This window comes from Palaemon carinicauda, chromosome 31 (genome assembly GCF_036898095.1).
Source record: "Palaemon carinicauda isolate YSFRI2023 chromosome 31, ASM3689809v2, whole genome shotgun sequence".
Lineage (NCBI taxonomy): Eukaryota > Metazoa > Arthropoda > Malacostraca > Decapoda > Palaemonidae > Palaemon > Palaemon carinicauda.
In genome coordinates this window covers 899,756-911,019 of record NC_090755.1, presented here as the reverse complement: position 1 = coordinate 911,019, position 11,264 = coordinate 899,756, and the positions used below count along the sequence as shown (strand labels likewise).

General features: G+C 33.6%; 1 protein-coding gene across 1 annotated transcript in view; it reads left to right on the top strand.

Annotated features, from left to right (window-relative positions):
• LOC137624227 (glucocorticoid-induced transcript 1 protein-like) overlaps positions 1 to 11,264 on the top strand; it is a 379,313-nt gene that overhangs the window by 357,828 nt on the left and 10,221 nt on the right. Inside the window, exons 3-7 of the mRNA XM_068354732.1 lie at positions 3,153 to 3,307; positions 4,085 to 4,305; positions 7,904 to 8,031; positions 8,246 to 8,391; positions 10,865 to 11,169. Coding sequence (XP_068210833.1) covers positions 3,153 to 3,307; positions 4,085 to 4,305; positions 7,904 to 8,031; positions 8,246 to 8,391; positions 10,865 to 11,169 — 955 coding nt within the window. The remainder of the gene's footprint in view (positions 1 to 3,152; positions 3,308 to 4,084; positions 4,306 to 7,903; positions 8,032 to 8,245; positions 8,392 to 10,864; positions 11,170 to 11,264) is intronic.

Below are 11,264 nucleotides of genomic sequence, written 5' to 3'. Positions count from 1 at the left end.
CAGGGCACTAATTGAAATACTACCGCCAGAGAGTGATAGGGTCCTTTGACTGGCCACACAGTACTGCATTGTATCCCTCTATCTGGTTACGGTTCACTTTCCATTTGCCGAAAGATTCTCTTCTGTTCTCATACACCTGACAACACTGAGATTAACAAACAATTCTTCTACACCCAGTGGGTTAACTGCTGCACTGTGGCCACTTTGCTCCTGGTAAGGGTAGAAGAGAGACTTTAACGATGGTAAGCAGCTCTTCTAGGAGGACACTCCAAAATCAAACCATTGTTCTCTGGTCTTCGGTAGTGTCATAGCCACTGTACCATGGTCTTCCCCGGTCTTGGGTTAGAGTTCTCTTGCTTGAGGGTACACTAGGGCACACTATTCTATATAATTTCTCTTCCATTTTTTGTTAATGTTTTATAGTTTATATATGAAACATTTATTTTAATGTTGTTACTGTTCTTAAAATATTTTATTTTTCCTTGTTTCCTTTCCTCACTGGGCTATTTTCCCTGTTGGGGCCCTGGACTTATAGCATCCTGGTTTTCCAACTAGGGTTATAGCTTACCAAGTAATAATATATATATATATATATATATAATATATATATATATATATATATATATATATATATATATATATATATATATATATATATATATATATATATACATATACAGAGAGAGAGAGAGAGAGAGAGAGAGAGAGAGAGAGAGAGAGAGAGAGAGAGGAGAGAGAGAGAGAGAGAGAGAGAGAGTGATTGATCAGTGTAATAATGTGGTTGTTATTATTATTATTATCATCATAATAATTCATGCTAACCCAACTTCTGTTAAAAAAAAAGGAACTGCCAGCACTAAGCAGTCCAGTGTAAAGAATAAACGAGGAAAGAGAAATCAAAATATGCAAATTAATATTTGTGAGAATTGTAAACTGGATGAGATAAACCATGAAACAAGATATGAGTTAACTTGCTCAACAGAAAAGTCTTTGCACCAAGTTTTCACATTTGAAGTTCCATTAACTCCGATATTTGATCACAAAGATCACTCTACAAATTTTGACACATCCATAATGGAACTTATAGAATATTGACTTGTATTAAACATTATGAAAAAGTTAAGACTGCTAGAATTTACTGCATACATGATGCTGCGTGGTGATGAAAGTCTTTGAATATCCGAGAATTACGAAAAATATTATACATCATTCTCACTGAACTGATTGAACGAGTTTTCAGAGATTTACAAACATGTGTGTATATGTATGTATTCATTTATATATATATATATATATATATATATATATATATATATATATATATATATATATGTATATATATATATATATATATATATATATATATATATATATATATATATATATATTATATATGTATATATATATATATATATATATATATATATATATATATGTATATATATATAAGTATAAAATATATGTATATATATATGTGTGTATATGTATGTATGTGTGTATATATATATACACATATATAAATATATACAGTATATATATATATATATATATATATATATATATATATATATATATATATATACATACATAACTTTGCTTATGCATTTGTAAGGATAATGTTAACCCAGTTAATATTAGGAAACTTTATTGTGAACCCTAAAACCGTACCTGTCATCTGAAATTACCCTTCGTGGCACGTGGCTAATGAGGTATAAACTCCTCCCACAAACACTTGAGAATACAGGCCAGGTAGCTTGTTTAGGAGTGAAGTATTGTTTTGTAAATATCTCTATGTATGTTTGTACATTTACTGTACAGTACCATGTAAAATGTAGAGAGACCTTGTTCAATAAATCAGTTCTCTGAAGAAGTGGCACGAAACTAGTCTGGACTTAATCTTATATTTTCAATTCAAATTTTCCCAGTTGTTCTTTTGTGTGTGTGTGTGTGTGTGTGTGTGTGCATATATATATATATATATATATATATATATATATATATATATATATATATATATATATATATGTGTGTGTGTGTGTGTGTGTGTGTGTGTGTATGTATGTATGTATGTATATATATGTATATATATATATATGTATGTGTGCGTATGTATGTATGTAGCCTATATATGTGCAATGTGAGTACGAAAAAAAAGAGAGAGAGAGAGAGAGAGAGAGAGAGAGAGAGAGAGAGAGAGAGAGAGAGAGAGAGAGAGAGAGAGAGAGAGAGAGAGAGAGAGAGATTGTAAATTACAATGTAACGATATTCTCTTATTTATCGTAGAGAATTTGTTTTTCTAAGATAGTAGTGTATATTTAGATACCAAGAGTGTAACAGATAATGGAATTTCCTCTTATTTTATCAAGAAATTGACCTTGAAGTTTATAGTGTTATGTATTTTGTCTCTAGGGCTAATTATGTAGCTTCCTTTGTTTGGCAAACAATGTATACTGCTTCACTTAATTTATAGCTGGAAAAAATAGATTATATAGAAACGAATGTTTTTATGACAAGATATCCAGAAGTGTTTTATGTATAGCAAAACCGATGTTGTGTTAGTTAACCATATAACCAGTAGGTGTCTTCTTGTTAAATTTTCATTTATTCGGTTTGCTTGAAAGATACCAGTACTACTCATTGCTACTCGGACAGTACGTCTAAAGGTTTGTGTCTGTATTAATTTGCATCTGATGTTTTGAAAATATTCCATTGTTAATTGTATATTCTGACCCTTCATATAGCTGTTTTGATAAAGTTCTTTGATTTTTTCTATATTATTATTACTAGGTAAGCTACAACCCTAATTTGAAAAGCTGGATGCTATAAGTACCATACGGGTTCCAACAGGGTAAATTGCCCGGTGAGGAAAGTAAACAGGTAGAATAGTGTGCCTGAGTATACACTCAAGCAAGAGAACTCTAACCCAAGACAGTGGAAGACCATGCGGCACAGGCTACGGCACTGCCCAAGACTAGAGAACAATGGTTTGATTTTGTAGTTTCCTTTTCCAAGAAGAGTAGCTTACCACAGCTAAAGAGTTTTCTACCCTTCGCAAGTGGAAAGTAGCCTTTATAAAGGCTGTCATAAGCATGTGCTCTGTAACTTTTAAGACACAGCTTATGATTTTCTACAATTATATTTTTTTTTCTCAGGTCGGGTCGGGTTGGGCCGAGGGAGCCAAGGTGGTGAGGGGAGCGCGCTGATGCGGCGCACGGCCTCATTGGACACCATCTACCTCAAAGGACAGTGGCCTAAGGACGTCCAGCAGCAACCTTTCTCAAGTCTACTGCTTGACAAAGCCTCACAGGTAACTACAAACCAGTTTATACGAGGTTTTTATAATTGTTATTATGTGGAGGCTTGCCAGACAAGTTTTTTTTTTCATAAGAATTTATACTTTAGTTTCTTCTTTCATAATGTATAACATTGAATTTAATTTTCATTGCCTGTAATAATGCGTATTCACTTTATATCATTTGGTTTTTAATAGTTTATTGCATTTCTTTGAAAGTCATGGTAACTTTTTCTTTTTTGATGTCAGTGCTCCTGATATATTATACACTTTCAGGTACATTAAACACAAAGTTGCTGTAAAGCAATTTTTTCACCTTTTACGTTAGCGTATTTTTATGCATTCAAGTTTAATGAGAATTACCACATTGATTTCAAGATAAGAAATTCGTTCTGGTTTTTTTTAAATAGCAATTTCATGAAATATTTTTATTGTGCAGTAGATATTTAGGAGTAAATTTAAGAGATATAAAAATTCAGCTCAATAATTATGTATCAGTTGAGATCCATAGTTAGATTTTCGTAATTCATTTTATAAATATGGCTGTACAGTTGTGTTGCAATCTGTTTTTATTACCTAATATGTATGAAACTAACTTATTAATAGCTTAATTATATAATTATTTTCTCATTAGTATAACACTTGGCAAGTCTGTAAAAAAAAAAAGTTTCAGCTCCTATTACTGTGCTTGTGTTTAGAGTGTCAGTCCCAGGTTTTAACTTCTGCCACATTTCAGACACCTACGAGAATGTTTTTGTTATTATTACTCATGTGCATTATTCATTTTTTCAGACCCCAGAAGAGTGGGCATCAACTTGTTATGGTAGCCTGAGCGCCGGCTGGTCATCAGTTTGTGAAGAAGCTGTTAGTAGTAGTACTAGCAGTAGTAATAATAGCAGTACCAACAACAGTAGACGACCTTCAGTGTCAGTAGTATCATCTCCATGGTTGACTAGTGGGCAGCAAGTCCCTCCGTCGTCAGGAGAACAAATAGACAAATTTATTCGGCATCGGTAAGCTTCGAGACAGTTCTTTAAGTTCTGAGATTTCTTCTATCTACATCTTGCCTTCAGAGTATTTCTGTTCAGGTTAATTGATAGGAATGTGTTGGTAGATTGGGAACAATTCAATATCTGCCAGGGTCAACTTTTCCTTTTACATGTATTAGAGGTTTAACGAGTACGCACTTTTCTTTTTAGTCTCACTCTGTTGATTGAGCACCGAGATCCACAGTATTTGTTTGTCGTGACACAAGAACACATTTGAAAAATAATACTGCATATTCAGTATTAATTACCAAATCCATTTTAACTAAACCCCCAGTAAATGAAAAATCCAGTACCTGCTTGAAAAACTTAATTCCAGTCGTCCTCATACCAAGGTCCATGATTAGTATATAATCTTGGGGGCTCTAGAACTGACAGTCGAGGTACAATAAGATCTGACTCCCAATAACTTTACTTATCTTATGTTTTAGCAGTATGTTTTCTCTCATGTCACAAATTTTATATCATTAGGAACTGGTCAATTGATATCACATTTCATGATATGGAATAATATGAAGACGTTTGATGCATTTCTAAAAGTTTTTCACTCAGTAGGGACAAGTGACCTTGAATTTAAAACACTGTCTTGGCTCGTTTTGCTCTTTGACAAATCTGCTTTAGCCAACGTTTAGTAGTTTAATTCAATCACTTATAGATGTTAGCTCAACCAGACCAGTGACTTGGTAGACTCTCGGTATACTTGGAAGCTCTTATGTTAGAAGCTCAAGGAAGTTGGAGGCCAAAAACTAAGAAAAATCCTAAAATTGAGGCATTGTTTGTGTGCTAGTATGTTTTTTTTTTTTTTAAACAATAAGTTTAGTCACCTGTCAGTGGATGGCTCCAGAGACAAACAAGGAAAGTCACTGCCACATATGTCATTTAACGAGTCACTTCATACATCTACACAGACATCAATGAACATTGATGTTATGATACCAGAAAATTATCACATCTACGTAGAAGGCTAGTAATCAGTGTGTTGCACTCTTCCTTCACATAGCTTTAATCAACCCAATCTAACATATACCCCTGCACTTCCTGAATATGAAGTCCCATCGTTTCCAATATTTATGTCACATCATTTAGCAAATCAATTGATGTCTTTCGTTCCTATAACTTCTGAATCTAATTATACACTTTTTCACTAACATATTGTTATTCTATTATTCTTTTGATCCACATGACCAAACCATCTTAGAATATTTAGATTTATCCTTTAATCCGTGATACATTTCTGTGTATCTCCATATTTTCTTCCTAGTAAATTTTTCTTGACCACTTACACTATACTAACAGTTCATTCCAACAGCTTTGACTTTTTTTTTTTTTTTTTACATCCTTCACTTTCATGAGGAAGAGTTGGTTCAGCAATCCCTTCATACAATCCAACCCCAAATTTCATGGACAACTATAGTCTCTTGGCATTCTTTTGCACCCTTTCTGATACCTTCCTTGTTTCTATTCTTGCCATCATCCATATGTACTTGATACCTCCTGGCCAGTACAGTGGTAACGTGTTAGCCTAACATTCGCTTGGCAGTAGATTTAACCCCGCCCGGGACTGTGAGTTTAAGCTGTTTACGGGGAAGGCCACTGCTGTGGTTGGGTACCACAAAGGGGCTTGGGCTTGCCCGGCTGACTGAAACCAGACACTTTCAACGTTATTCTACACTCATTACCACATTCACTTCCTTTCCATTTTTTCTCATTAACTTAGTCTTGTTCACAATTACTGTCAGCTTTCTAAATTCATTTATGTGAGATACAATCTAAGCAGTGCTTATTTATCTATGAAGAAATTTAAAGGTTGAAAAAAAAAAATCAAAATTGCTTTTCTTGTACTGAACTATTTACTGTATAGCTTAGACAAAATATAATTCATAGATAGTTTGAAATATTGTCTCCACTTAGAACCTTGAAATTACAGTACTGTACCAAGTACTTGGCTTTCACTGTTGTTAAGCAAAATGCAAAAGAGGTGAAATACCAAAGACTTAAAGCTCCTAATCCAATTAATTTTCTTTTGTTTATTATTTTCTTTATCTTTATTGTTTGAATGTAGTACAGTACTGTACTCTATATAGCCAAGGCCAAAGGATGCCCTTTCCATGTTTGTTCCCTTTCGGGTTGTCAGTCTAAAAGGATGATGGTGGCTCAAAGTTTATATCTGGTGTGACATTAAAAGCATAATTTTAAAGGTGCTGTTGTTGGCTGGGAACATTGTATGGTCATAGTGAGTTTCAAAGGAATAGAAGTGGAACATTCTGTCATGAGATCTTCATTTTGTTGAAGCAATTTTATTGCATGTAGAATAATAGAGTTGCATCTTGGTATTAGAAAAAAAATTGTTAAATTAAACAAAATTATATAAGTCATATATGTACAGGCTGTACTGAAAATAATTCAAGATTTTTCATTTGAAGGGGTATAGCTTAATTCACCTTAGTTGTTTTCTTCATTGGACAACATTGAATCCACTTTTTACATTTGGGATGATTTATTTTTTTTAAGAATATTAGTATGAATATGAACATAATTTCTTTAGGTGCTTTACTCCCTTTTATTTTTTTTCCAACAAATTTTATGATGGCTGATATGCTAAATATTCTAATTCCTTTTCCCTCTTCCCCTCTGTCACCACCTTCAAATAATTACAAAAGCTGAGGAAATGAAAAATTTTCTGAAAGTAGAGGGTATAGAAATGAGTATATTTACAGGCTATCAGTACCTCAAATTCTTTGTCACAATTCCTAAAATTAGCAAGGTATATGTTGTTGTCATAATCCCTATTCACGTCTAGTTTTCAAGGAATTTTTTTTTCTTTTACTTCCAATAGTGTCGTATTTCATGCAGTATTACATACTGTACTGTACGTTCTTTGTTCATGCATCGAGTTCCCCTTTTACTTCCTATCCATTTTGGCAGTCAAAGGCTATTATTGACAAGCTACATGCAAGGCTTATTTTCATAACGTCTTTTTTACTTCTCATGCCGTCTGCAAAGCTGGTTTTTATCTACTCTGGTGTGGTTTATTGATTTTCATGGAAAATTAAAAAAAAAGAAGATATTTTTGCAAAGAAAAAAAATGGTTTATTGAGAAAAGATACAGTATGTTGATAATGACCATTGTTATTAAGAATATGAATTTTTTGTACAAGATTACATATATACATTATTACTTTTAAAATATTGATTGCTATACCATACTGTATTTTTAAAACCAAGTTATATTAAAGGGATACTTGCCTAAATCTACTTTGAAACTGTCGGTAATTTCAGATATCACACCAATCATTTTTTCCAATGCAGTTTTTTTTTCTAAACCTGAACAGGGACTATTTAGCTGTACTGTACCTAAAGATTTTCATTTTACTGTTCCCTCATGTCTTATGTTTTTGCAGTATTGATTCTCAGTCCATCAGATGGCAAGTGCATTCTAATTAAAAATTACTTCATTCTTTTATGGTTAGTGATTAGAGTACATTTACTGAATATGTCTGTAGCACTTGAATATCATAGAACTTTGAAGTATTGCCTTGAGTAATAGCATTACATTGATTATTAGGCTGCAACGAACTAACAAGGAAGGGACAAGTGGAGGAGGGCTCCGCTACAGTCCTGTACATGCTGATCACTCCGTCCTTCCACCTACTCACGTTCACCCAAGACACCATGCCCTCCAACATGCAAATGGTATTAAAAACTGTTTTAATGTAATTTTTCCCAAATGTTGGAATAAAGATTTCCATTGGAACATTTTAAGTTTAATATATTTAGGAACTCATTTTGTATCTTCTATATCTAAAGCCCCTTAAAAGATTTCAGGAAACGTATGACATGGATTACTGTAATGTATTTTTTAAGTAACATTAATATATGCCATTCTCATTTTAGTTGCCTTTTTTAGGTGGGTCTCGCGCCATTCCCATACCACAGTTGCCAAAGCCACTGCTTCCTCCTCGTTTACGTAATTCTGTGGAGGGTCTTAACCAAGAAATTGAACGCTTGGTCTTGCGGCCGTCCCACATACCTGCTGATGACGTAGAAGACGTGGTAAGTAATGCGGCGGTTGTTTCTTTGTTAAATTGTTAAACTATTTAGTTGTAATGGAATTGGAAGAGTAATATGATAAGGGTAAACAGACCTAGATTAATTGTTAATACAGGGTACTTTGTTGAGTTTATCAAAAAGTTTCTGGCAGAGTATCCACATTGGTATTTGTTCTACTGTATACAGTAGAGTATCTACATTTTACATGGTGAATTATAGTCTTTTTGTTTCTCATGACCCTAAACTTTCCTGTTTTTGGGGGGGGACTTATAGGAATCAGTTTACACATTGTCAGGAGCTATGAATTTTGGAAAATTTAGCATCCTTTATGTCTGTCTTTTTTGTACACTCTTTGGAGGGAGTGTTCTACAAGTATGTTCTTTTTAAAAAAAGAGACACAGCCACAATAATTTATGCTGCACCTTCATTGAAAAGTTTCTTAGAAAAGAAAAAAAAAAATCTAGAGGCAATCATTAATGTCTGCAATATTGCTAGCATCTTCCCAGGTTTTTAAACTTAATTTCACCCAGTTTCTGAAATTTTATTATGTGACCTAATTTTTGATGTGAAAGGTTTTTTGCCAGTAAAGGAATATATATATATATATATATATATATATATATATATATATATATATATATATATATATATATATATATATATATATTCATTCATGACAACGTTTTCCTTCCCTAATTGATTTAGTGGATTGAGTATGCAATTACAGTACTTAGATGCATAGTATCACACTCTGTAACAGCTTCCCTTCCTGTAAAACTTTTGTCCAAAGGATTTTTATGCAGGGGAAGTGGGGTAAAAAACTGAAGAAAATAGAAATAGTAATACTACACTGTACAGTACTCTACTGAATAGAGATGCTAACAAGCTATTTAAGTGTAAACAATTCATTCTCATAACACAAATGCATAATGTCCACAACTTTTAACTATCCAAAATATAATAAGAACCGTAAAAAGGTCTCTGAGGTAGTTTGCCTAATTGTCCATTATTGAATAGATAATTGTGAGATAAGCAATATAGAGTCTCCTTTAAAGTGTAAAAAAAAATGTTCAGTTTCCTAACAATGTTTTGGCATTATTTTAAAATATTACTGTCAGATCTGACCATTCAAGCTACATTTTAAGAGGTTTAAGCTTGGTTATTACCTTAATTATATTCGTCGTATTCAGAGAACTCTTGAATTATTAAACTGAAAAGCTGTAATCACCATGATGGAGTACAATTACTTGAGGATAGCTTTATTTTATTGCAAAAATATTACTGTTTAGTTTAAATTGTTGCAAAAGATACAGTAGTTTCAATACCTTTTTTATTTTGGGGATATAGTTTAGTTTTGCCTCAACGCCATTACCTTTATAAAATTAGCACACCAAAATACATTGGGATTCATTGTTTAATATATTTATATGTGTGGATATGCATATCAATCCCTTTTTTTTTTGTTTTATGGTAACTTTATACAGTATCTATAGATTACAGTACCTTTGTGACTGATATAAATGATTGAAGTACTTCACTGATGTACAGTATGTAGATCATTCAACTAGTTATGTACCGTATTAAGTGATTTTGTTATTTATCTGAAATATAGTACATCATCATCATCCCCTATGCCTATTGACGCAAAGGGCCTCCGTTAGATTTCGCCAATCGTCTCTATCTTGAGCTTTCAAATCAATACTTCTCCATTCGTGATCTCCTACCTCACGCTTTATAGTCCTTAGCCATGTAGGCCTGGGTCTTCCAACGCTTCTAGTACCTTGTGGAGCCCAGTTGCAAGTTTGGTGAACTAATCTCTCTTGGGGAGTGCGAAGAGCATGCCCAAACCACTCCATCTACCCCTCACCATGATCTCATCCACATATGGCACTCGGGTAATCTTTCTTATAGTTTCATTTCTAATTCTGTCCGGCCATTTAACTCCCAATATTCTTCTGAGGACTTTGTTTTCAAATCTACAAAAACTGTGGGATACATACTTTGCACAAAATTAGAGATGACCATGTTACTCTCTAGCATAATCCATTGAAATTTTTTTTACTTAATTAAATAGATTATCCAAGCCCATTTCTGACTAAGAAAAATCAAAACTACATTAATTTGCTTTAAAATGGATGGCAGTCACAAATTCAAACTTTGGGTTATAGTCATACCATGCCCTCAAGTGTCAACATCCACTGTACTGTGTTGCAGTGCACTGCATAGTTCCCTTGCTTTGAGGGTACACTCGAGCATACTTTTATTATTTTATAATTATACTGGGGTTATGAGATACACTGTTTATACAAATTATCTTCTACTTCAAGTCAGTTATATAATTATATTTCTAAATGTCTTTTTTCCAGTCATTATATATGGACACTTTCTGTGGAAACTTGCTAGGCAAGTTGAGGGCCTTTTAGCTTGTCTAATAAAAATGTATGTACATTATGCATAATGATCATCATATTTGCAGTGGGGAGATGTTGGGCGTGATGGTCGTAGAGCACCAATTGCAGACTACTTACGATTCACAAGAAGTGTGGATACTCAGACACCTGCCAGAGGATCAGCAGTATCTGCGACTAGTTCCAACCACACGTCACCTTCTATATCACCACCGACCTCACCGCCACCTAGCCAAGCAGCTGCTATGCCGCCATCTACCCCTAGCCCAACTAGTACCCCTGCCTTGGCAACTTCACCACACATTAATAAGTTCCTGGCAAGGGAGCCACCTGATGGGTGTGAAAAAGTTGCTCTCAAGCTCCATGAAGACAGGTAATATATTTAAAGCCTTTTTAGTAGAGAAAGTTAAATTTTATTAGTATCTTTCCTAAAGCGCTACCCTTCGGGGTTCATATTTAAATTTTAGA